This window comes from Eucyclogobius newberryi, unplaced genomic scaffold (genome assembly GCF_026437365.1).
Source record: "Eucyclogobius newberryi isolate DKJ021-1_F unplaced genomic scaffold, fEucNew1.0.hap1 SCAF_14, whole genome shotgun sequence".
NCBI lineage: Eukaryota > Metazoa > Chordata > Actinopteri > Gobiiformes > Gobiidae > Eucyclogobius > Eucyclogobius newberryi.
In genome coordinates, this window is record NW_027315768.1 from 19,644,742 (window position 1) to 19,672,503 (window position 27,762).

General features: G+C 39.7%; 1 protein-coding gene across 6 annotated transcripts; it reads right to left on the minus strand.

Moving 5' to 3' along the window:
- Positions 1 to 114: 114 nt before the first annotated feature.
- Positions 115 to 16,956, minus strand: abi3bpa (ABI family, member 3 (NESH) binding protein a). 6 transcript variants are annotated; one of them, XM_072444798.1, is made up of 23 exons: positions 16,715 to 16,956; positions 10,878 to 11,057; positions 10,741 to 10,809; positions 10,529 to 10,661; positions 9,995 to 10,185; positions 9,827 to 9,873; positions 9,120 to 9,168; positions 8,668 to 8,730; positions 8,444 to 8,521; positions 6,998 to 7,483; positions 6,617 to 6,694; positions 6,139 to 6,318; positions 5,655 to 5,720; positions 4,112 to 4,174; positions 3,318 to 3,440; positions 2,942 to 3,031; positions 2,656 to 2,865; positions 2,336 to 2,441; positions 1,812 to 1,891; positions 1,437 to 1,466; positions 1,180 to 1,338; positions 961 to 1,083; positions 115 to 878 (listed from the first exon to the last, which is right to left on the minus strand). In XM_072444798.1, the coding sequence occupies exons 1-23, from the start codon at positions 16,800 to 16,802 to the stop codon at positions 763 to 765; spliced, it is 2,808 nt and encodes a 935-aa protein (XP_072300899.1). In that variant the 5' UTR covers positions 16,803 to 16,956; the 3' UTR covers positions 115 to 762. The 6 variants fall into 6 exon arrangements, with proteins under 6 accessions (XP_072300899.1, XP_072300898.1, XP_072300900.1 ...); XM_072444797.1 differs by having other exon boundaries at positions 4,112 to 4,177; XM_072444799.1 differs by lacking the exon at positions 8,444 to 8,521 and having other exon boundaries at positions 4,112 to 4,177.
- Positions 16,957 to 27,762: the final 10,806 nt, after the last annotated feature.

Sequence of the window (27,762 nt, forward strand, 5' to 3'; positions counted from 1 at the left end):
TATTCTTTTGTGTTTTGTGGTATGTCTGCATACTACAAACATAATGTGGCTTATTAAGAATGTTGCTGTTTGGCACAAACAAGTAACAACAAAATGTCTTGAGAGCACCACCCATTTCACAGAAAACATTATTTTATTTTTTTAAATTGCAAAACTATATACATTTTGCAAAGTAAATAAAAATATTTTACAGTTTAGTTTCTAAATCAATATTTTAGTACAGTATATTCCACCACACAGCATCCTTTTACTCAATATACATAGAAATGGCAAAGACAGGAATTATAATTACTTCTTGGCAAAAATGTATTAAGAATGTATTGCATACATTAATGGTGTTTATAGTTTACTTTATTAGTCTACCAAAAGGGATCTTTGTAAACAAAACTACCTAAAATGTGCAACATTTATCCTAACACCACACAGACTCCTCAAATTAGATTTTTTACAGAACTTTAAAAAAAACAAAATCTCATTCTCATGCTTGTACTGAGTCGTACAAAATAGTCTCTAACAAACCATTGATAAATAATATTATACAAGTTATTACATTTTGGGAGCCAGCTTCCCAAAGTTTTGTCTGATTATATTCAGCCTTTTTCAGCACACAAACTGTGTCCATGGAGACATGTTTGATAAATAGATAATACTAATATTACAATTACACACAACTGAGTTCAGGGGCTCCTGTCCGTGTTAAAGAGGTCCACCACCTTTAAACAGCAGGTGTGTACGGCCTAAGCACTCAAGGTCTTCATGTTTTCACCACTTTCCAGGTATGGGCGTGCCACACTCGTACCAGCCCACGTAAGTGATGTGAGATTTTCCTCCGATCTCTCCAAAGTGGACTGGTTCCTGTCGCAAAGCTCTGAAGAACCCTAGTATAAATATACAACAATCAATATGGTTTTCAATTGTTTATGACAGTTATCAGCTCAAGTTAAATAGTTAATAGTTTACCTTGTCGGCTTGGTAACTGATCAGCCAACAGTTGCGTTCCTGTTCGTCCGTCCAAGAAGGAGTCAACAAACTGACAATGGTCCTCACCAAACCCAGTCTGGTCACCAATGTTATGAAATTTTCCTACAAAAATGAAAGAATGCATGATACATAACTGTCTAATACATACATAACCCTAACCCTCTTATTTGAGTCTACATAGGTCTTTTGGCCATTTACCATTGAGCGAGTCACTTAGATAGATCTTGTATCTCAATGAGTTGCAGAGCTGGATGCCCACAAACTTTCTGTACCACGTTCTCTTTACATACTGTTTTCCATTGCATTCGGAGTATGCATCGGCTTTGAATGGAAATTGTGTCCAAATGGCATCTTTGCCTGTGGGATATTTAAAAGAGACAGTTTTTTTTTTGTAAGTGAACTAGTAAACACATTTGGCACAAACTCCAGTAAAAGAAACAGAAAAAGCTTTGTACCTGCTACATATTCACTCACACGTGGATCCGCTGAAAAGATGAGAAAGGTTGAAGGTAATAATTCATCAGAGAGTCAGTGAGTTGTTTCACAGTTTAAAATAAGGCTTGAAACTCTTATTTGAAGCTTGGTGTAACTTGTCTACATATAGTATCTCCGCTGTTGGTATTTTGGGCGTTACAAAAATAAGCTGAATTGAAAATTGAATAGTTTAGATGACAAGAGAGCTTCATATTTAATCATTCCATTGTTGTTAGTCGTTTTTACCTTTTAGTTTTGTTTTAAGTCTGGGGAAAGGCAGTGTAAAACAAATTTAATAAAGTTGTAGTGTGTACATCTACGACATTATAATGCATGATGTAGTGGTCAAAACTTGCCTGATTCTGTGCTAAAGGTCACAGGGTCACTGGATGGTCCCGTTCCTAGCTCATTCTTTGGTGTTACTTGGAACTTATAGCTGGAGGACACAAAGGCGTTGTAAACAACAGGTGAGTTTCTTCAGAGATCTTGCATGAGCAGTGCTGATGGGTTGCTCTCCCTCGCACACACAAATATGATTCTTATTCCATGTGTTGCTTTCAGATGTCCTGGCAAAAGCAGGATTCAAAGCCATCCCACTGAGGGTTGAACTCAGTCTCCAGACTCCAGATGCTAATTAAAGGCTCTGTATCCCGGCCCAGGATTCCACTCCACCCAGGCCTTTTCGCTGTTGGATGTATTTGCTCACTTTGACACAAATAGGGTGCTTTTAAATTCATGTCCGGCAAGGGAATAGAATGTTTGACATCCGAAGTAGTTTACAAGACATAAAATATTATTTTGCTTAAACATGCAATTTGCAGCACATCATCTCTGGTCCAGATGCATAAAAGTGCCTGGCTCTGGTCTATCAGCCTCTTACCTGCTCTCTGGTTTCAGATTCTCCACAGCTGTATGTGTCTGATTAGTAGTCAGCACTGAAACTTCCTCTCCATTTGGGCCTTTAGTCGTTGATGTAACTTCATACTCTAGGGAAAATTAAAGGAAAACTTAAGATATGTAAATGTTTTCATATAAACACTTTAAATAAGTTATCTGTCCTTTTCCTCTGTATCAACCTGTAGACCTAATCTACCTACATTGCAATAATGACATTTCCCCATGTGTGGACAATAAAGGAATATCTTATCTTATCTTAAATGTACACATAAAATGTTTACATAAAATCAAAGCAGATTGTACCTCTTGTTTCATTGTCAGATTTCTTCCAGTCCAGGATGACAAAAGATGGACAGCCCTCCACAGTGACCACGGTGACGTTTGAAGGGGGGACTTTGGGAGGCCCAGTGACACTGATGTCATTTCCCTCCTCGTCTGGGAAATAAGCCATAGAGGATGTGATGGAGCAGGGCTCATCCGGCCTTTTGTCCGTCTTGTAGATCACATGAGAAGCTGCAGGGTTTGAAAAGGTTAACTCAGCATCACAAAAATAAATACTGTGTCGCTTATATTATGTGTGACTTCGTACCAACAAACCGTTTTTTGCCCATTATGTCAACGTCTGATGCAGGTAGAGGTCTGAATATAGATGAATTCTCATTTATGTCAAAGCGACTGTCTGCAGAAAACGACAGGATAGGTTTGTTAGATGTGCCAGCAGCCTCATGCAGGGCGTTGTGTCCATGATTTAGAACCCTGGCCGCTGTTACCGACCATGTTTGTAACTGATTTGATCTGGCTCTCTTAATGTTACATCTTCATGTTCTTTGATTTTGTCGTGCAAACTAAATGCTAAGAAATTCAAAAAATATACCAGCCTTAGGCCACACCCACAACCTAATCCATGCAATTTAATCTATAAAAACGTAATCAGTAAACCACAGTGAAATACATGTTTGTCCTACTGTTTACTGCTGGGGCAAAGGTGGTTGTCTGCTGTCGGCGCTCAAGCTTAGGCTTTGCTGTAACCAGTGGGAATGGCTTCAAGATGGACTCCTTGTCTCCTTGCTTCAAATCCATGGGTTTATCTGAGGACAGTGAGAAGTAGGAACAGAATCATCATCTGACTCACAGTTGTACATAGCGCTCCATCTGCTCTGGCCATCCTCACTGAGCAACCCAACGGCCTTTTCCTGGCGTCTGAAAGATCAGAGATGGCTTGTGCAATAGCTCCTGTGCTCTTTAAAGGAAGGAGAGCTGTGCCAGAATACACCAAGGATAACCAAAAGCACACCAGCAGGACAGACAAAAGTGCATGCCAAAAATGACATTGGTGCAAAGCTGCCATTTGAATGTCCCTCTGTTAAACACTTTAGCATTGCTTTTTGCTTTGGTTACGGAGGTACCTGCTGATCAAATAAAAGATAAGCAATGCAATCAGTTGCTTTCTCTTAGCTTGTGTAAATCCTGCCAGGTTTACTGCAGAATAGAGGCAGAGAGAAGAAAGAGTTTGAAGGACATGCACATTTCATCTAATCGTATTAAGATGGCCATGATTGCCACTGCACCGATCAAAAACAAATCTAAAATTGTGTAATGATAAGTAAGCCACGGGTCGGCAATAATATTTTGTGGGAACAGCAAGAACTTAGACTTCCAAAATTATACTTTTAAAATAGATTCCTCAAGTATTAGATATTTAGTGGTAGTTAAAGCCCACGTTACACACATGTTACACACAAACAATAACTTCTCTCACCATGGTCACTAGGCTTCCCGACCAGGTTTGTTTTCTTGTTGACTGGAGACGGGGGCTGTAGAACTACTGGAAAAGAGAAGCCTTGTAAGCAAAAAAAAAAGCAACTGTCAATGAAAAATGAATGAAGAAAGTGATGGTGAGCAGCGCAAAAGCCATGGATGCTGTGATAAAAACCTTAAAGTAAACACAGGATACAAAACACATAAAAGTGCATAAAAGCCAAGCAATCTACGAAACATAGAGCCGTATGATATGACAGATCTAATCTGAAATGCTGTTGGCTATCTTAAAACACAAACTTGAATTATGGATTGTTGTAATAAATCCAATGTTCTAAAATAAACACTGCATTAATATCACAGAGGAATTAGGGAGACTCCGGGAGGCTTGACACACGACATTTCCTCTCCATCCTTCAAGCAGCAAGCCAGGCGTCCACAGACATTAACTCTTTTGCTCTTCGACACCGTCTTATCTGCTCACTTTAACAGTCATCTTGTTACTTTATTCTGCGTCAAGTCTAAAACACCTCAAAAACATTTGTGTTGGCTGGGCTCTGTTTCTATCGCTCAGTGCTGTGCAGCTCACCTCCCCCTGGTCGACATGAATTAAGTACTTTGGCACATAAACTCAAGTTGAAGTTAAGTGAGAAACCTCAGCCAACATCTGTAGAAACAAAAATGTGCATTCTAAAAATGTTTCTGCCTCACATGATCAGCTAATGACCAACATGTGTTCACCAAGTATGGTCAACGACACCAGAATACAGTCTTAAAAAGTCAGACAGGGACAGTGTAATGCTTTCATCCACTGCTTCTTAACCTAGAGATGGCTTTCTGAATGCTGAACTATAATTTGCAAGCGACCTGGACACATTTCTGCCATCTCAACTTCATTTCTCCATTGTTTATTGTTTTATTAGAAATGCATGGGTTTGCCAAGCTCCATTTTCTGTAGAGATGCTTCCACAGAGCCTCGCAACTCTTTGAAGACCTCTGAAACTGTCCAAGTTTCCAGAAATAACACATGCCAGCTGTGACATGGGACTGAAGCATAAGCGCCCGGCTCCAAAGAGGGAGCAAACAGTGTCAACATTAATAACATACTGTACGTGGTCCAGACGTGGGCTTCAATTGCTACTTCAGATTGAGCTGATTACTCTAATTAAAAGAGCCAGTCTGAACTAAAAATAATACTTTTTTGTAAAAATCACATTCAACTTTGACCAGAACCAGACTAAACATAATTCAATCAAAATTTCCCATTAGAGGTGCATACTATGTGCTAATACACCATAGACACTACAAGAAAGTGATGAAAAGGAATCTACAGGTGGCTTCAATCCCAGTCAAGCACAAGCCACTGGGAATACACATAATGGACAACACAGACATGACCAAAACGTCACGTGGACAAACAGAGCGAATCAGACAGAGGAGCTCAAAGCACAGACCGGGGCAGCTGTGTTGGACGGGACATAATGGTGCTTTGGCGGTTAGTGCGTGAGGGAGATTGAGCAGTGGTTATGTTGGTTGGTCTTTACCAGGTTTCTCTTTGGGCCACTCGACAGGTTTAGGGAGAGCATTGCCCCTATGAGGCACCCCACCAGCTGTTGGAGGGAAAACACATTATAAAAAATCCACTTGGGACACAGTTAGAAAAGAAAAGTGCAATCAGTTATTGTCTCTGAGAGGAATAACATCTGAGTGAGACTTAACAGGACGCACATGGTTTTCACTTATTCCTAACAACGAAGAGGTTTTTGTATATTCCATTTGCGTAATGCAATGCTTTTTCACAGTTGGTGTAAAATGTGTTCCTGGACAAAGCTATGAGTTACCTAGCCAACCTGAGGTGCCATAAATCATGTTAACAATCCTAATCCATAGAGCAAATATGGCAGGAAAAAGAGAACAAAAGACAAAGGAATGGGAAACCGCAGGCATTCAAATGAGTTTTGAATTTTCGTCCTGCAAAAGAGAGCAACCTTTGTGTGGATTGGAATAAAAATAAATGTGCGTGTTTACCCCTGGGTGTGTTGGAGGAGTGGGAAGTCTTGGCCTGAGATAATGGTTTGTCACCAGTGCGAGAGGGGTGAGGTGCAACACGACCACGAGACGGAGGCTTTCTTTCTACTGGTGGAACTGTAGATGAGCTAGTGGAAGAATGAGACCCATCGCCAGTGGATGGTCTATGGCTGCCAGTACCTACATGAAAAAAGTTCATTGGGAAGGTTAGGAGGGACTTTTTCAGCATTACAGCTCTGTCCTGGATGGAATAAAATGCAGGATGACAAGTTAAGATGAATAAATGGAATGATAGGCTGAAAAAAACAAGCTGCCACACAAGATACAAACAGTGAAGGTGACGATGGCTTGTGATGCGACACATGAAAATGGGGGAAGCAGTGGACAACCATGAAGTGTTACTCAAACTGGTAGCACTTCTCACTGGGTTGTGGGTGACAAAACAGACATTGCAATGGGACAAACATCTCATGTTTACCCCGGTGGCCACTACCGGCCTTCTCTGTAGCCAGGGCAGGTCTCTGCAGAGGCTTACCCTCTTCTGGAGGACTAGGAGCTGCGTAAGAGAAAATGTACTGTATATTTAGTTGTACAGTAGCGTCTAAATAGTTCAATAAATCTCTTTGCTTTTAAAAGAGGCACAATGTTGTTTTACAATTGTTACTGTATAAAAATATAACATCATCACATTGCTAAATTTGATATTCAATGATTTAGGTCATGTCTTTGATATAAGCTAATGTTTGCTAAAATGTGAAAATATTCTACATGTGTATCTTTTTTAAAATGAACAATTATCATGAATAATATGATATGCCTCTTTTAAAGAATGCACTTTAGTTTTAGTTTGAATGTTTACCAGTGGGATGAGCCTGCCTAGGGGCAGCAGGGTCAGGGCGGGCCTGAGACTGACGCCTGGGCTGTAGTTGGGGGTTTGGCAGTCTCCTGCGAGGTCCTGGAACTTTGGGCAGGACGTGTGTCTCTGATAAGGACGGGACGCTCTGCACCTTGGGCGTGTGTGTTGTCTTTAACATTATTGTAGATTTGGTTTCAGTTTGGAGACTGATCTTTGGTGGAGTTGTCTGGGCTTTTGGTTTCGATGTGGGAGAGGCTGTGGCTGGAGGCTTGGTTGGGAATTTGGGTGGAAGGGAGTTAGGTAGATAAACAGGCTGCAGTGTTGATTTAATGTCAGGTTTTTGGAAAGGAGAAGATTTGAAGACTTGACTTCGGGCTGTCTGATTTTTTGGGAAGTGTGGTCGAATCTTGGCTGGTTTAAAAAGCTTGGGATTTAGTTCATTTTTCATTGGCTGACGAGGAAAAATGAAACTGATGACATCTTCTCTACCTGTATTTTGTTGGAAAAGAAAATATTGTCAAACAATAACAACAAGTAAATAAACTAGAATTTCAACTAAATCTCCCTCAGAGCTCCTGAGCTCAAATGTTATGCAATCCCATTTACTGAACCTTGGTCTGAAAGGGCCTCAATATTCAAAGGCAGACGGTCCATATGGAAGCATTTTAATGTAACAACCATGTTACTGCCAACAGACACAACTACCAGGTCAAGGATGGCTTTGAGTGATGGGCATTGAAAATCCATCAGTTTTACTTCTACACTCCAGAGTAATAATGACTCATTACTGTTGGCTTTAAGACTTTGATGGACCAAACAGGTCAAAGAAAAAAGGCTGGAAAAAAGAAGAGTAAGAGCATGGAGGACACAGTATAGGCATCTTGCTGTCCTCAAACCTGGAAAAAACAATATAAAACGTCTCATTCATGCAGCCTTGTCATGCAGACTTCACACTGCACTGAAAGCACAAGCAAGACATTGGGTAAAACTGTATGATTTTCAGCAGGACTGCACAACACAAAAGACAGAGCCCTGAACTGCACGAGGAAAGAATGAGATAATAAACATAAACATAATATTGTACAGATATTAAAAACATTACATCATTCTGTGTATAATGTAATGTTACAGCAAGCGCAGCAATTAGGAACAAGCCAACTTAACACACCAATTTTACCACAATGTTCCATCCTCTGATATTTCACACCATCAAACACATATGCCATGCAGCCAAGGTCACCTACCTCATAACAAACTAACAAAGTGCCAACTCCATCATCCTTTCCATGGCGAGGGCCTAACTGCTGGACTCACAACATGCCACCGAGCATGCAGCAATTACACAGGCCATTTTAAAGCACCAACTCCAGTCCACAGGATCTGGCAAAAGCACTGCTAAAGCCATGAAGCTTTTAGGAAAAATAACCCATTGGGATTGTCATGGTTTACCACTGGCTGGCTGTTTGGTCACAACTGGGACTGTGGGCCGAGGTGTCAACAAAGAAGCTCGCCTAGTAGTGGTAGGAGCTGAGAAACATTGCTAAAGTTAGATTAACAAAGTCCTGGATACGACTCAAACGATGTCATGTGAAAATGTGATACAGACGGTCCATAAATGAAACAAAAGACAGATTGGCAGTGAGACTGGAACCTGAGGTCAAAAGAGTAATTACCAATAGTTGTCTTTGGGAGGTTCTGGATGAGGGGCGGTCTGACCTGGGTCCTGTTATGGGAAACTGACAGGAACAAGGAGCACAGTTAAAGTCAAGGGTCAACACTTGAGATGCCTTCAGAGCCTGAAAGAGAGTTATATCCTCTGTTATGTAAAAAACATACGATATCTGCAATTCCACAAGGACGCCTTACTTAAATACGGAGGCAGTGTAAAGGAATAACACAGTAACTTTATATCCAAAATGACAAAATGTTATGTTGTGTGATTGACGATAAAATAATAAATCAAAGTTGCTGTTAATTGATCTCACAGGGAACATTTAGTCAAGGGTTGGTGAAAAGAGCTGAAAGAAAAGTGTGTAAGCAACAATAAATTATGGTATCATATAAAAGTCTTGCTGCTGTAGTAAATGAGGCGCACTGGGCTCCACCACAAGCGCTCTTGGCTTACCATGACGGGGAGTGAAGGGGGGGGGATGCTGGCCTGATGTGAAAGGTTTCTGGTGGGCAACAGAGAAGGAAACAGAGGAAAGATTTTGTCATTTATAATTTTGTCATCAAGGTCATTACATACTCCTATAATAAAATATAATAGAGTTATTTTATTACTTTGTGACTCGCACAATTTTTTTATACTTGAAATTTCTATTCTATTCTTTATTTCCACATCTATAAAAAGTAGTACCTGACTGGAGACATGCAAACTACAAAACCTGCCTGCTCATCTGTTTGTTATGATGTAAAGATCATCTGTCTTGCTTTTTAAAATATATTTTTGCCCGTAAGATTTATTAGACAGTTGTTAGTTACAGTTACTTTTGGCCTAGTTACTCTTTCCATTAGTGAGCAGGATGGAAAGGCCAACAATACTAAGAATATCCCATATCATGCACATATATTATGTTATTCTGATCATTAATTTGTTCTAGCGTTGGTATAATCACTATTTTTTCGAGAGTGGCCCAAGGTAGACCAGGTTTCAAAGGAAGTCACTGCTTTTCAAATAAAGATGTTTTGGCTCCGTCCAGAAGTTATTTCAAATCTGATGGTTGGTTACTACTTTTGAAACCTTTTCTACATTGTTCCAGCATTCTAAGCATTGTTTTTCTAATGTAAAAGTTTCAAGAACAAAGCTGCAAAGGAAAAAGTAATTCTTACCAAATGGTTTATGGGTCGTTTGACTGGTTTTCTGACCTGGGTCTTGTCTACAAGCAAGAAAACATTACATTTACAAATAAAATCTATAAAACAAGAATAAATAATTCTCAATGTGTTCATGGGTTTCAGTCACATCATTTTGAGGACTCTATAAACAGAACATCCTACCCTCCGATCTTCCGTTGTTGATGTTGTGGATGACAGGTTTGCTCCAGTGTCCGTTGCCTTCCTTGGTGTTGGGCTGAACACCAAACTCATACACAGTGTTGGGTTTTAGGTTGTCGATGACTGTATCACTTGTGGGGCAGGTCTGATAATTCCACTTCCTGTTCCTCTCACGATATCGAACCGTGTAGTATCTGGGCCACAGACATCGGAAAACCACTGTTAATGCTCTTTCTCCTGAATCATCCAGGTGGACCAGAAAAATGGATCATTACACTATAAAAGACATTTAGATTGAATTTATTTGGGAAAATGTCATTCTTTCTGTAAGCTGAGTGGGTGGACTCTCTCGACACCTGTTTGCGGTCAGTCCTGGATCCCCTCAGTAACCTGAGATACTTGAGGGAGTCGTATAGAGTTTGTACAGATCTAGCATCTGCACAAAGACAATCATCAATACAATCCTTGTCTTTCTTTGTTATGAGTGGTTTTCTCCTCAGCAGCACATCTGTGAAACATAGCAGTGTCATGGCTCACCCGTCCTCCAGACAGTCGTTCATGATGTTGGTCTCGTAGGGGGTTTTCAGCAGGGTGCCCCACGACAGAAGCACCGATGTAGGCGTCACAGAGCCAATGACCAAATGAAGTGGCTTTTCCAATTCAACTTTACCTAACATAAATCAACAATAAGTACCTTTAATGTTTCTTGTAGCTCACATCAATGTAGACCACAGTCTCGTATAATCTACCTGTGCATTGCTTTTTTACGTCATTGGCTGGAATTGGCTGGACAGCAATAAGATATTTGGGCTCAGCATCTGAAACCATCGTACTTGAGCTTACTGTGCTTATATGACTTTATATGAGGGATTTCAAGATCTCCTACCAAACTCTGTTTCGTAGGGCTTTCCATTCTCCGGCAGCTGAATGAACTGTTTGGAGAACATGCTGCTGCCGTAGCCCAGGATGTAACCCTCAAGTTTGGTGTCAGGATTGGGCCGCAGGAACTTCATAACGATGGTGTCTCCTGTAGCATTGATGCGCACTTTCATGTTTTGTCGTCTTACTACACAAAAACACAAACAAGTGAGAGTAAGTATATGTTTTTCACAGCATTAGGTTGGACCTGGCCTCAGATAGGGCTAGGCAAAATAATATGTTTGTTTGCCGTAACCCGACTGACCCGTTATGAAACTAGCCGACTGAAAAAAAAAAAACTGCATTTTGTTGAAAAAACTTTAAAATCTTTTATTTTTCAATTATTTCGCCGACTCACCGATCGGTCTTTCCTGAACCGCCGTGTTGAATATTTTTATCACGCTGCTAAACCTATCTTTCAACTCAAAGGACTGATGACGCACTGCTCTACACATGTACGTCTTCATTTTCAGTCGTCCACATAATACTTTTAACAAATTATTTGCCTCTGTCGGCGCCACTGTCGTCTGCATAGGACATGTGTTTCTCTGTCAGGGTGTGAAATTTGATTTACGCAAACGTATTCTGGGATTGAAACACGCCCAGCAGCGTCATCACAACAAACATGGCGGCGCCCATGTCCCCCGCATGTTCCCCCCGCTCGCCTTAGCTACCAAAATAAAGGATAGCGGCGTACAAAAGGTCGATTAAAATATCTTAAAATGATGAGATTTAGTCTCCCGATCGGGTTGATAGAGACGTTTTCCGTCATTGACTGTTGTAGCCTGACCCCTGGTGGTCACTCCGAGTCAAAAAATGACAAAATTTTGATCTTTTTTTTTTGCCTTCAAAGTAAAAAAAAAAATAATTTGCCTACCGTCCGAGCCACTTCAAAAATGTTGACTCGGGTTACAGCAAACAGACAATTTATTTGGGGTAGCCTAAGTCGTGCTCAAAACTGCAAAAAAGACCTGGTTTAATGTCTGTAATTACTGGGCTTATCCACACATCACACAATCTGGTCTATTTAGTCAAAAAATGTAAGTTAAATAAGTTTCACACCGTAAGTTCAGAAAGTGCTGCCATTATTCAACCCCAAAGATGTGATTGTTGTCAGTTGTTGGCAAGTTTGAGGAGTATGTGCCCTTCATCTGAAATTATGAAGCTAATTTTAGAACATTTTAGTTCAGTGGTAAATACTCCATGCAACAGCCCACAAATCAGTATTGTATCCAAACTTAAGATTACACCACAACAATCAATGTGCACTGCAGCTTGAGTCCGCTTGTGGTTGCAGGGATAATGCTATGTCACAATTTGCTGTTGTTGTTGTTGTTGTTGTGTTACTTTTAATGTGTTTTACGCTATAAATCGTTACAAAAAAATAATATAAACATGGTCGCTATGTCACAATAGCCTGCTTTCCTGGATTGAGATACTGTCGTTGGTTTTTCTTTCTTTTTTTCCTATTTATAAAATTCCATTGTTTGTGGACTATTTTCCAAACAAATCAAATAAAAGAACCACCCAGTCAAAAAAAACATAGTTAACCCAATCAACATTTTCTCAGCGGAGGTTGCAATGTGTTTCTTTAATGGAACACAGATTTGCTGTACTGTAACCAAATGCATGCCAACAATTATTAATCAAGTCAAAGTTTCACAATAAATGAGAACTAGTTAGAACGGGTCAACCCAAGAAACTACTCCAGCAAAAACAAAATAAAATGTGTTATTTTCTTCATTCCTAATTACCCATACATGGCTGCACAGAACATGGAAACTATTTTACAACCACCACCACCACCACCATGTTAATCAACATCTGCAAATTGTGATGGAGCAGCTGGGCCAGACATGTGACATTTGACATGGTAGCTGGCGCGCTCACATGGACAGCTATAAATCTTTACAGGCTGCATGTCATCCGACCGCTGTGTAGTTGCAATCGTGTTTGGTGCGAACACATTAATGCTTTTTGATCAAATATTAGTTAAACAAAGTGTCATCTTATCGACAAACACACATTTTGCATTGCATTCCTCATCTATCCCACCAGAAGTAGAAACATATCACACAAGTTGCCTCTGCAGGGGGGAAAAAATCAACAATAGAGGAGAGAAGAGCACAGTTTTCTTCTATAGTAGCAATGTTGGTATATGTTTGTTTATATATTTGTTACCATTTTACAACTAAGCCAGTGTATGCATTTGTGGCAAAATGAGGTTCCATAAAAGACAGATCGTATTATCAAGTACAACATGATACTTCAGTGCGATTATACTCTCATTATACTGAATTGCATTTGCATCAGCAGTTCTCACTTCTCCTCTACAGTGGAAATAATAAATGAACTGCAATTTCAACATCATCATCAATGGCACTCAAAAAAAAGTGGACCATAGCTTGTCCTGGGACTATAGGCTCTTGGGTTACGTCCCTGGCTCATTTTTCAGTGTTAAATGAAATAGTGGAACTTTGCTTGAGGACTAATGCCAGCAGCTGTCAGATGCCAAAACAGACGAAGTGAACGCGAGGGAAGCCCAGGATTTTCCAGAAAAGTGTTTCCTATCAAAACAGCATTTGTTTTGCTTCCCCTATCAATAATTCCAAGTGGTCCCATCTCCAAAACAGAGAGAGCCCTGAGAATATATGAAACAGTATAAAACAAATTGGCTCTAAAGCAAGTACAAGAAAATGCTGGCTCAGACGGCTCCACAGTGCAAGCCATTTGGCCCACACACTGCTCAGGGCTGTTAAGACTTATCAGTATTTCCAGTGAATAAAGCTTTAAGAATGGCTCTGGTCACAGTCCCTATAATCAATCACCCATAGCACAGAGGGAAACATTCAAGGTAGAATGAGCCAAAAGTACTGCTAAGCTGTAAAATTCATTTGTTTGTTTATGTTCATTTCACCTGAGCACAATGATTGATGAGTGGTGGGTATTTTTTTCAGGGGTACGTCAAACTGTGAGTTGATTTATGATTTTAATAAATGGCATGTAACTACATCCATATTTTTTATGTAAATATCAAACAAACTAAAACTAAAAGCGTATCATATAGCTAAATTCATGTTCAGGGATTTCTGCATAATAATAATAATAATAATAATAAAGCACTAAAATACACACAAAAAAAAGAGCTGCTGCTCTACACTCTTTTTAGTTCACAATTGTAAAGGTTTCGTCCCCAGACCTGCACACAGATATTCAAGCAATATCCTCTTTTTAGTAAGAATATGTAAATGCAAAAACATCCATGCATTATATATTGCATAAAATATTATTTCAAAGAATAGGTAGTCTAGGGAGTAACTCTATCACAGTGATCTTAACTTTTAATTATGCTTTCACTCTAGTGGGAGAAAGTAACTAAATATGGATGGTTACATTAAACAATACCACAGCAGTTTACCATTGCCCTCGTCCTGGTGTCCAGTGCTGTGTGTATCCTACACCAGGAAAGAGGAACACCCTTAAATTGAAACACAGAGTTGGCTCGAGGTGTTGTGTTCTCGGATGAAGTGGTGAACGGTCCAGGGGGAAAGGGAGGGGGTAAATGAGGTCGTCAGCATGACATACTCTGCAATGGCACTACATTTATGTGTATTGTGCCTGTCAAATGTATTTCCTTTACATTACCAGTTGATAATACAACTACACAGTATAAAAAAACATTTGTAGAAAATTAAATAGAAGTTTTGATGAAATTTGTTTGGAGGGAAAACCCCTTAGTAAAACCACTTGGCAGTGGGCTCAGCAAAGTCTTCTGCCCAAATGAGGCTATAACTCCTCTTGTTAGTACAGTATATTGGCCATAACTATTTATAGACTATGTGACAGACTCCCAACAACACAGACACGCTCTGCTGTACCTCAGGGACGTTTGTGCTTTTAGACACCTCTGGCAAATTATGCAGCCTCGAGACGCAGAACTGAGGAGATGTGGTGAAGAGATTTGGCTCATACACACTGAGAAAAGACAGATGTTCAATGGCTTTTGCTATGACAGTCACCTTCATTTAAAGCAATGAGGTGTAAAAATATTGCATTGACTTTGCCAGGTGAAATAATTCAGGCTTTATTGCTAGGAAATACCGAGTTCCTACTGGGAGATTACACTGGCCACAAGAAGTTTTTCTTCTTTTTTTAAAGATTTTTTTTTTTAAATGTATTGGCTTTATTGACAGGAAAGCACAGAGTGAAATGGGGGATGAGAGAAGGGAGGACATGCAGTAAATTGAACAAACATGTCTTAACCGCACGACCACCAAGCAGCAAAGAGATTATTTAACTATTAACTTTTGTCTAGAATTGGCTCACTGGGAAAAACAACAACAACAACAACAATAATAATAATAATAATAACAACAACAACAACAACAACAACAACAACAACAACAACAGTATAAGAGTTTATGCTTGACAAAATTTGCAAAACCATCAATAAAAGGTGGCCATAGTCATATATTTTTAAAATATATATTTGCACTCTTAAAAAAAGTATTGCGAAGTTTTAATCTAGCTGGAAGCTGACATATTAAATTGTATAATCTTCACTCTGGCTTGAACAAATCTGATCCAAGAAAATTTGTTCAGCAGCACTTTTGAGGCAAATGAGTGCTCAGACCACATCCATCTCTGTCTGTTCACACACATATATAGCCCTATATCCCATGTAAGACTCAACAGCTGCATCTTATTCCCATGCGTCTCCTTCGCCTTCTTCATCTTCACTGGCCTATATGTGTCAGGAGCCATCTGTCCACTAAACCAATCCACTTAGTGTGCCTCAAATGTTATGAATACTTATGACTGATTGCGAATAGCTGATGTACACTTGTGTCTTTGTTCGACCCTTCTTCATGTGGTGCATATGACCATGTCTGTTTGGCTCCTACATTAATGTATTATAGACACTATTATATCTCCATAATATTGTGTTATAAAGGTGTATCCATGACACAAGCCGTCATACAAATAGCACCATAACACTCAGATGTTTCACTCTTTGCCCAAAGTAAAAGCACAAACCTATGACAGCTTTAATCTGTGGCCAAATAGCCTCAAACAGAGATTTGTCAAGAATCTAACACTTGGGTTAACTCCAGGGGCTCACCTGAGATCACCACCATGGTATTACCACCCTCACAAACACCATGACTGAGGATAAAAAGAACAGCGCCAAAAATAAGAAAGAAGTCATGAGTGAATGATTCTATTAATTCAATCCAAGTACATGTGTTTCTCAGTCAGACTTCTTGGACACACTATATGAAGTTGAGCACCACTTACATGCCAACCACAATGTCTGCTATACTCCTTTAAATACCAGTTCTGGTGATTTGGTAGAAAATTACTGAAAAAATAAATAATATTTTGAGAGCACGATTGGCAAGCTTATAGCATTCAGGTGGCCAATTGTTGACTTTGGACTGGTTGTGGAGTCATCCAATAATGAAGTGAGAGGAAATGTTTCATACATGTCAAATCAAAGTAGCATTGGGTTTCCTCCCCAGACAGAACTATAATGACACCTAATGATGATAGTTTCATTTTTATATTATGGACCTCAGAAAATAAAAATGTGCCTAATAGTTGGTCCAATTGTGCAATTACATTTCTGCAATTACGTAATCATTGCAATAAATACCTGCATTAGGAAAGGTTGCAGAGAGTTGGATCACATAATAATGAATGATAATAATGAACATCTGCCTGGTGCACACAACTTTAAAACAAATCTAACTATGACATATTAGTAGCTGAAACTAATAGCATTTACATATATGTGTGACCTACCTCTGCTTCTAATGGGCGTAGATGGACCGGACAAAACTATTCCAGCGACAAAAAGGAGGATGAGTGGGAAGCTGTGGGGGCGCTGCATCCTCAAGCCTGTTGTGGCGTCCTTCAAGGTGCAGAGGAGAAAAGTGTAGGATAATGCAGGGTGGGGATGCAGTGGCTGGTCTACTTCACTGAGAAGGGGCCTCTCAGGACTAGAGCAGCTCACTGGACTGAACCAGAGGTCTGGATGCAGCAGGCTGTTGTGCACCATCTATACCTCCATCTGTGGCAGGAGGAGGAGCCGACATGTTAAGGCCACACCCACCCATCTTCCACTCCTCTGTCTCTTTTATTCTACTACGATATTTTGAACTCCAATTTATATGTTTATCATTAAAAACTAAACTAAAAAAAATACTTATTATTTTCAGACATTTAGGCAAGATATTGGTGGGATTTCTTGCCACTCAGAACAGGAAATCTCCCTCCGCAGCATCACGTACGGTAAATATTAACTTCTCACCCTTACTAAGGTCTTTAAAACTAATACTAATGGTGTAAATATTTAATTCCACTAGACAAATTCTCTCAAAAGAGCATTGCATGTAGCTGTGTAACTTAGAATTTCCATTATAATAGTGTAATTACTGCCCTTGGTGAACTCATCCAGTACCCAAACAAACCACTACTGGTACAAATGCCACCGATTAATGTTTTATGTGGAAATGTTATGTGGTTAGCTTTAAATGCAGTTCTTGTTCCTGAAAGGTCACTTAACATTAACAGTCCCCACTATGTCATAAAAACACCAGTGCAGGGATGAAGGGAAATTGACAAGTATTGGAACAGTCATTTCATCCATGACAATCCAAAACTTTGCGTACACAGCAAAATCCTTCCATGATATTCAATGGAAACAATGTCTTTCATCATTCTATCTATAAATACAATTTCTGCCAGTGACGAAAACACACAAGATCCATATTCAAACAGACGGTGCCATTTACAAAGGAAAAATCCACATAAATATCCTTTGAAGTTGTTCGGTCTAAAACGTGATTTTGTGCATCTGTTTATCTAATAATGTGTTGCCAGTCCGGGTTTGCTCTTGGTCAGCTGTGCTTCTAAGTTTTCATGTCAACTCCCACTGACTCGTCCAAAATCTCTGCTCGCAAATGCACTTGATTAGGATCCACATGTCATTGCACGAGACAGGAAATCATGTTCCCCGTCAAAAGGGGTGTGTCTCTGAGGAAGTCCCTGTTGATGTGGAACTCCGGAGCACAAACGGTCAAAATCCATCAACTATGCATTCATCACCATCTGAAGAGAGCAATAAAAACACTGGAAACCCTTTAGTCAAAAGGATTTGTTCTGTAGAACATTAAAAATTGCTGGTGAAAAATGGCTCAGTTCATCTTCGACAGCTTTACCACAGCTGTGTTGTAAAGAGAGCCTAAGCAGGGAATGCTTGTTCTCCCCAGTTGTGCTCATTGTGTTCCCATATCATCCAAGAGACAACGCACCCAAAATCCCCTCACAAATGGACATATTTGAGCCCCTCCACAAGGGATACATTTAAGACAAACTGACTCAAGTGGCTCTCAGTGTGAAGGAGGAATGGATTCAGGTTTATATCAAGTTTATCATGTTGTGACAGGGTGTGACTAAGATCATAGTTGTTCATTACTATAGCTTAGGTAAGGAATGTAAATGTATCACTATTCACAATCAGTCACAGTATAACTGTGTGAAATTATGCTTTGTGCACAACTATTCCTTCATTTGATTTTGTGCTTTTAACCTGCACTTTGTCCTTTCTGTTTGTTTTGAAACCTCAGTTACACCTGATGCAGATGAAAAGGAGGTCATTGATAGACAACCGCACACGATGCTCAACAATTCAGTCTAAACTTGATCAAATTTGTCCATGTCCAAAAGTCTTGGATTGTTGGTGTGATTTGTGTCATTTATTTTCCTGCCGCCAAATCTATGTTCCAAAGGTATCCGTTTATTGTGTCTGTGGCAGGAGTTATGAGTCCCGAACACATAGTTCTAAAAACAGTCTGCAGTGTATTTTCAGTTTCAGTTTAATATTTTGAGCAGCAGCTTGTGATAGTGGTTTCCCGCCTGACTGCCACAGTTTCTCCAACAGTTGGTGTTATGAAAAATAAAACCTGACTCATTTTTCCAAGAAAATTCCCTTGTGGTGGTCCTCCACTGGAATGTACATAGACTTTCAAATGCTTCGTCTGTCAAAACCAGGTTACCTTTTTCTCATTTGTTTTTGATATATATATATATAGCGGTCAAGATTATCAACGCAGTGGATAGTTTAGATATCATTACTCTTGAAAATTTTAATTTATAAGCTTTAATTAAAGAATTCAGTCAGCGGATAATAATGGTCATTGCTTTGTTTAACTTCTGGGTTATTACACAGTTTACTTGTTCATGGCAGCACCAGGCCTTTTTTCAGGGACTATTTAACAGCAGCAGAAATCCCTTCATCCACAGTTCAGAGTAAGGGCCTATGAATCTGTTGCATTTATGTCCACTGGTTATGATTTCAAGGACGGAAAAAAGACAATGATTTGGATTTTTTTCCATGCACATTTTCCAAAGGCCATTTCATGTATTGGTGCCATGAGAGAAGGAGCTTATTAAATTACAGTCTTGCATTGTAGGTCATAGCGGTTTGAGGATAAAAATGTTGGTGACATTAAACATTGCATATACTGTTCATCCACTGTGTACTACAAAAATAAGGCTTGGTTGTCAACACCGTTTGGATCATTCCTGATACATTTACTGAGAGAAAACTTCTGACCCAGCTCTGTTTTTATAAATTTATGACGTGTCGTTCAGAGTGTGTGGTAAGGCAGAGAGTCTGGCTTTTGTGCCAGATTTGCGGATCTGCATATTGTGGAAAATATGATGTATGGATTTGATCATTTGCACTGGTTCTGGGTCAAAATCCAATTCACTCGCCTCTCTTCTCTCTAAGAGCACGCACACTGTCACACCTATCGCGCTGACAATAGCAGAGGGATGACTTCACTGATGATTACACAGTTTGATGCTGCTTTATGCCCAGTTTGTCCACACCCTCCTCCACACACAAACACATGTTAATGCTTAACAACCTACACAACATGACTACTGCTCATTGGTATGTTCTATATGTTCACGCATGTACCATCACACAAGCGACTCCACTGGGGTTATGGTGAGCACAGTCTGCATATCTGAAATTATCTCATAATTTCAGATATGCAGACTGCCAACTTCCATGTGGTAGGACGTTGAGAGCCATAGGGAACATTTGAATCTGGATGAAATCTGGAAGAGTGAAGAATTTAGCCAAAACCAAGTTAAAAATACAAGACTGTAAAAAAGAAGATGGGCTGACTCGAGAGAATAACTCATGCACAGAGAGCAGAAGACCAAAACACTCAATGTGTTTCTCATTTTGTGTGCCTTTTTGCGCCTGTGTGTAATAGGCTCATTGTGCCCCTTATGTATGGATGGATCCTCCATCTGCAAGATAAATAACCACAGCATGGGAGCCTCAGGCTGAAAGATAGGAGAGGAGACTCTGGCCATGCAAATGCCCACAGATGTCGGAACAATAAAAGTCACACTTTTTACTGTTCAGCTACTGCAACGGTTTTACATTATAATCTGCAATGTCATTTTGACATATGCGTTTATTGTTTCCCCAAAACATTTAAAAGAAGTATTTTAGCAAGCAAGACCAACAATTTAGCAGACATGAACACATTTCACATTTAAGTTAACCTCAATTCTGATTATTCATACTCCAATCAAGGCCTAAGTTTTCAAAGCAATGAACAAAGTGAAAAAAATGTGTAGCATTTTGTAGGATCCGTATCCCTGCTCTGACCGTTTGCCAGTTCAAACGGTATCTCTACTCTACAATCTCTACTCTTTTTAGAAGGGTAAACACAGTAGAGATGCACAACGTGTCAAAATAAACATCCAATTTCCTGCCAAAATAAGTCCAGGTAATCAGGAAATGACTCATTACAAATAATACAAATCAGAAATAAGAAATCCAATAAACTTCACAAAATCACTTTTACAACTTAAGAAAGGAGATGGCGTGGATGGATAGGATATGTTAAGATAAGAAGCCTAATTAATGCAAGCACAGCAGTCACAGCTTGTTGTTCCTCTATGAACAGACAAGAGATGTATTTACCTGAGTGGTAATTTACCTGCTAAATAAGTGTTTCCAATGTGGAGCAGTTAAAAGGACGCCAACATATGACTCTGTATCTAATGCAATTCCCTTTCCTAGTGACAATTCAATCACGTGTTTACTAAGTCTAAAAAAAATCTGCTTTTTTTTACAAGAATCAGAAAAAATGTCAACTTCTCAAGCTAAAATAAAGAAATGCCAAACGGATCCTGGGCACCGCGGTGTGTTATTAACCACTCAGCCATCATATATTACAAGATGTACTGCTTTCTCTGCAATTTCACCAGTCCATTAAAGCCCCCAAATGCAAAAGACAGACAGGTCAGAGAAAAACGACGAGGTTTCACTGATAATAGTGAAAACAGAGATGCATTATGACTGAAATCACAAAACAGATGCTTTTAAGTTCTTTACCAGCCAAGGCACACTAAAACCACTCAACCCCATCTATATTTGAATAAAAAACTACTATGACTTAGTTTTAAAGCTTATATTTCCTTTTATAGAGGAACATTGGCTGGTAATTGTAGTTAGGATTTCAACCAAAGAAAACGTTCAAGCTAAGAACCAAAGACAAAGTACAATTGCCTTGTAAGCTTACTATTAAGTGACATGTAGTAAAGCAAATGGGAGTTTTCACAGTCAGAATCACAAAGGGTCAAACAAAAAAGGATGGGGTTAGGGTGGGTTTTTTATTTAAAAAAAAAAAATCTTTCTCCTTCAGCAGCAGCAAAATGTGTTGTATTTGTAGAATTAAATTAAATGTTGTCTTTTTGTGTTAGGAACGCATTTGAGGTTTTTATCTTCAAATTGCCTGAAAAAGTGTGCAATGCCACAATTATAGAACAATGATGTGAACTTGATGTGAACTTGTGCAATGTGCGACTAGCGTGCCACAGTGAAGTGCCCTTAATGTCTAATGCTCGATCTCAACCTGGGAAGCTGATCAGGGCAGGGTCTGGATAGTACTGGATGGGAAACCTCTGGGAATAGCACGTTCTGTAGTGGGGTGGCAGTGGTAGTTGTTGTGTCCTTAGGCAGTGTGTGTGAGTGTTTTTGGGAAAGCAAACTTTAACATAAACTGTCCCCAATAAATACATTCATATGCATATTAAATCATTATGATCATATTGCCATTCATTTGTTTTGCCATCTTTATTAAGCTTGTTGAAGGTATGATTTGTTTTTTTCCTCTCAAACTGACACTCTATGCTCTAACCACTGAGCCACTGCTGACCCTCTACGACACATGCTAACCAGGCCAAACTCTGCTGAGCTTCTGAGCTCAGATGAGATTTGGAACTCTCAAAGTCTTTGTATGAATTTCTCTATTGATTTGATTGTTACAGGACTTGTCAGAACAGAGACAGACAAAGATGAAACATTCTAACCTTTGAATGGAGTTTGCTTTCTTGGCTTCCTAATATGACTATGCTAAGCCGTCTATGCTCTTTGATCCTCTGAGTGATTAAGACAAATAAACTCAAACTTAGATAGGTACTGTCCAACAGAGGTTTTAGACTTGTTTAGAGCTGAGAAGTTTGGAAGGTGTGATGGAAGGAGGATGAAAATGTGTTAATAATCACATACCACTTTACTTCACACAGACAAGATAATCCTTTATTGTCCACACATGGGGAAATTTCATTGATACAATGCAGTAGATACAGAGGAAAAGGACAGATAACATATAGGAAGTTTAAAAAAAACACTCAATAGAAGAACTCTTATAAACAAAAACTCCTATAGAAAGGCAACAGCCTGAAGTTGGCAATACAAACTTAGGATTTCCCTTTAGCTGGTGTTGGACAAAGTAAATCAGGTTTTGTCAATGGCAAAAGTAAGCTTCATATGTAGTCCTTGTTCAACCTCACAGGTGCCTGCAGATCCTACAAGGCCTATTAGGGGTTTGTGTGTTTGATTGGCATGATGTTCACCACAGATTAAAGGGATAAATGTGTGAAGTAGCACGGGAAGCGCTGTTTTACCAAAGAGAACACTAATGCATAACAAATACATGAAATGCAAAAACAAAACAAAAATCCAGGTACCACCTTACTGCAGTATAGGATCGATTATAAACTGAAGAAAAAAATGTTTAACTGAAATTGATTTGGTTATGTTTTACTTTAGTCTTCTGCTGTGAACCAGTGCGTTTTGAGCTGTAAACGGGTGATCAGTGGTTAAAATGATGTCTAGGATTTCACTGATCAAAATGACCACAAGTGTTGACAGTAATGGGTCGATCATCTTTCGAGCTGTAAAATGAAATGTCGTTTCCTTCAGTCAGTGTTCAGCAAAGACTCACAGTGGACTCACAACTTGCCTCATGCCTCAGCGCTGGCTAAATAGGAAAGTGTTGTTTAAGGCGTCTCCAATAGTCCATCATTACAACAACATTCCACTTGGACTTTCTACTCTGTAGGAGACGAATATAAATCATCATAGTCTGTCCAGTGAGGCGCAGTCACTTGTTATTTTACAGAAATTAAAACATTTGATATTAAAGAAACAGCCTGCGGCTTGGACATGAAGGACAAACTCTGTCATACACAACGTGGATGGATGTGTGAGATAACACACACTCCAGCAGCGAAGGCTCGCATCTGGAGAATGTTAGAAAGATGCAGTGTCATGTTTCACATCATGTAGCTTTTCACATGTGAGAGAGACAAGAGCAATACTACACACTATACATGATATGGCTTTTCGAGCACTAACCTTTTAGACCGAAACAGAGATACATAAGGTCTTATATTAGGCCATTAACACTAACTCATTCTGTATGTCCAAGCAGTACACACTGTTTTATTTTCTGTTCAAAAATATTTTGCCAACTTTAGGAAAGTTGGATGTTCTTTGTTTCAATGTGAAGTTGCTGCATATAGAAGTGTCCTCTAGTGTTATTGGTGCAGAAAAAAGAACATCACAGACAACTTAATAAACATACCTGAGGGGTCTGGCAGTATATGGGGCCACAACGTGCTGCAGTGAACTGCCCTTAACCCGTCGTCATGTGCAGCATGTGGGACAGATTCTCCACGGCGGCACAAAAGCCAACCCTGAAATGACCATGCTACTGCCTGATTGCAATTTGATACAAATGAGCATATTATCAAGCAATTTACCCAGAGTAATTATTAAATAATCTGTCTCCTAAAAGGTTTAGAGCTGCTGTCATGTGGCATCAAACACAAGTGACAGTGTTGAAAGACCATTTGTTTCCTTAAATCACATTCTTATGGGGACTGAGATGTACGTCTTCGGCTATAAAATATGGATTACTGAAAACTGCTGAAAGATTCCCGACAGAGCAACATCTAATTGGACCTGAAGAAGAGGGACGCTCCTCCTCCTCGTCCTTTTTTACAGTTCAACCCTGTGTTTCCCATTAAAATAGTTTCCAGTGACTGAAGAGAGGATTTGAAACAGCCACCCTCAGGTAGTACCTGCTGCAGCCTCAGCCAGACAGTTGGGCTGAACTCTATAGGCTCCAGCTCTGGTGCTGAACACCATCCAGAACTCTGCAGACCTCCAGCTGCCAAATCCACTATTTTACTTCTCTTTGTGTGAAAAGCCACAGATTGTCTTCGTTGAATAGCTGTTTTAATCATTAGTGGCAATTGTTGACTAAACCGCCAAATTAAAAATGTGAACTATAGTGCAGCTGCTTTTTGCAAGACAAAGAAAACAAGTATTGGAAGAACAACCTGGCTCAGTCAATCTTCAGAGTACAGTAGGTGATTTAAGTGCAGATCTGATGTGCTGAAAAAACAATTGCACTAAATGCTTTTGTCCGTCTTCTTGTAACAGATACATAACAGCACTGCAAGCTATACATTAAATATTATTGGAAAATCCACTGTCAAAATCATTGCCATCCTGCAGCCAAAGCTCTGCAGTGTGTGGTTAAGCAAAAGATCACAACCATTTATCTTGATCGGATGCAGTTGGCTTTCAACTTGCAAGAGCCATTATGCTTTCCAACTAAATTTTTCAACACGTTCACATGTTTAGCCCGGTCACTTTGCTCCATTTATTAACAACAATGTTCTTTAATGTCTCACAAATGTGCCATATATCAAATAAAATAATGAAGAAACATCTGATATTTGGTTTAAGCATTCCACACGAGCACGTTCTAGGCATGGCTGGAGGGATCATTTGCTCCAACTCATTCTCACTTTTTTTAGCCTCTCCGCACTTTTCCACTTTCATGTCCAACACAATAACACAAGACCAAGATGTTTTCAAACCTCCCTTTACACCGCGGCCCACTTAGCAGATTTGGCAACCAGATACGTCTTTCTGAAAGCTCCACTACTACAATAGGAGCTGAACACACGGGGACAAACGTAGGTGGCTAAGCGTTACCGTCTTGATGCTCGTGTGAGGGCTCATCCCAACAGCGGAGGCCATCGAGGAAGGAAGGAGCTCAGACGTCTAATCGTGAGCAGGTGACCATCAGGCAAAATGGTGGACGCTGGGAAAAAAACAAAAAAAAGACAATATCCATTTCTAAACAACAATCTTCTGCTTCACAAGCTGTTTTCGTTTTCCATAACATTCCTTAATCCACCTGGGCTTATTACGCACGACACACATGTGAAGATGCCTACATGAGCTGTATGGAGACGCACATTTTCTGCCCCAAACCTTCATACATTATTACATTCGCAGCAGATGTAGACGCCAAGTGTTGCGCCGATGCATGCATACCACAGAGCTAAACAATGGAGAGGGACTGGCATCGTTTAGCGAGCCAAGGACGTATGGAGGAGATACACGGTAGATGTAAAGATTGTGTTACACTACGCAAAAAGCAGCTCATCGCCTGAAGTGGTTTGTTTATTTCCAAAAGACAGGTTAGTCTCTTGATTACATGCGCGGGCATCTGGAGTCCATATGGCTGTCAGGATCCACTTCTACAATTGGCGAGAAAGTGCAACATATCAGCGTTACTAGAAGTGGTTGTGAGTAAAAGGGCTTGTTGTATCCTAGAGAGAATAAAGAGCTTAAAACAGCTAAATGAGTTATGTGAGAAAAATTACACCTAAGAATTATTCCAACAAAAAATTAGATTGGACAATTTACTGACAACCCAAGACATTAGACCTGATTACTACTTATTACAAACAGACAGATATATTGTTTGGCCAATGAGTTGAGCCGATTGGCTTTAGGGCAAGAGCTCAGGCCAGTATTCAGCTTGAACTTGCCAATTGACTAAAAGAGACAAATTAAGCTGTTTTTGGACACTTTCTATCACTCAAAATGTGACAGGACTGTTCTAATGAGTCTGTACAGAACAGGACTGTGCAGGTCTATACATATTATTATTTATTATTACATTTTTCCTATGTAGATCAGTGCATCCTAGTCATGAATGGTCATGATCGCTCTACACTACTTCTTCAATTACCAGTACTCTAATTCAATTTGTGTTGAATATTTCTACTCTTTTAAGTCACTGCAAGAAGAAAAATATTTTTCATTTCAACGTGGGCGGTAGCAGTAGTATCAGTTACACCATACAAAATTGTTTTAAGTCATTTACTCGAGCACATGCGTAATAAAGGTACAATAAATATTCCTTATTGGTTCAAACACTTCTTTGAAATAATGGAAAAGTTCAACATCCTCCTGGACTGCTCTTCAAGGATGTGTCAACTAGACAGTCCCTTTTATACTTTTAAAACTGAGATAAAACAGCCGTGATTATAAAATAAGAGTTGGGTTTGAGCATAAAATAGAAAACCAGAAAGAGGAATCAAAAATATTCCACAAAGTACTGGTCTAATTCACGATGATTTAAAACATCCTCTTGTGTTGAGTTATTGGTGGGTTAACCACTGTTTCTTCCACAGTGATCCATGTATTTCAAATATTATCTCTGACTGAAAACCATCCACCTCAGTCCAAGACCACGGCCAAGCTAAACAAACACAGCAGGCCGGATAACTTATGGCCTGTCCAGACAACTCACAGCTTTCAAGAATCTGAAGATGATGCCACAGTCTGTAGTATGACATAATGGTTGTTACATAACTGCATCAGACTGTTGACTCCATATCCAAAGCCGCAAGATGCTGTGAGATATTTGATTTGATAATTGAATTTCTTTCCTACACAAGAATTTTAGAATGAAAACAAACCTTTCATTGTTAACTCTGGGGTCCTTTAGGGCCCAAGGCTGGCATGGGCCTCGAGGAGGAGCTTTAAATCCTTATAAGAGTCATTTCTGTGGTTTAAGGCAAGGCAAGTTTATTTGTAGAGCACATTTCATACACAAGACAATTCAAAGTGCTTCACAGAACAGGAAAAATGCATTAAAATCACAAAGAAATGACAGATACAATAAAATTAACTAATTAAAAACAATTTAAGTCATAAAAGAGAAGAGTGCAAAGAAAATCCTTTCAGTCATATGCACAGCTAAACAAAACTGTTTTTAGCTTAGATTTGAACATTGTCAGAGTAGAAGCTGTCTCACATCTTCAGGAAGACTGTTCCAGGTTTTAGCTGCATAAAACTGAAACGCAGATTCCCCATGTTTAGTCCTGACTCTGGCACCAGCAGGAGGCCGGTCCATGTTTAGTCCTGACTCTGGCACCAGCAGGAGGCCGGTCCATGTTTAGTCCTGACTCTGGCACCAGCAGGAGGCCGGTCCATGTTTAGTCCTGACTCTGGCACCAGCAGGAGGCCGGTCCCTGAGGTCCTCAGATGGTTGATATGGCACTAACATGCCCACGATGTACTTTGGTGCTAGGCCATGGAGAGACTTGTACACAAGCAGAGCTGCTTTAAAGTCTCTTCTCTGAGCCACAGGAGCCAGTGC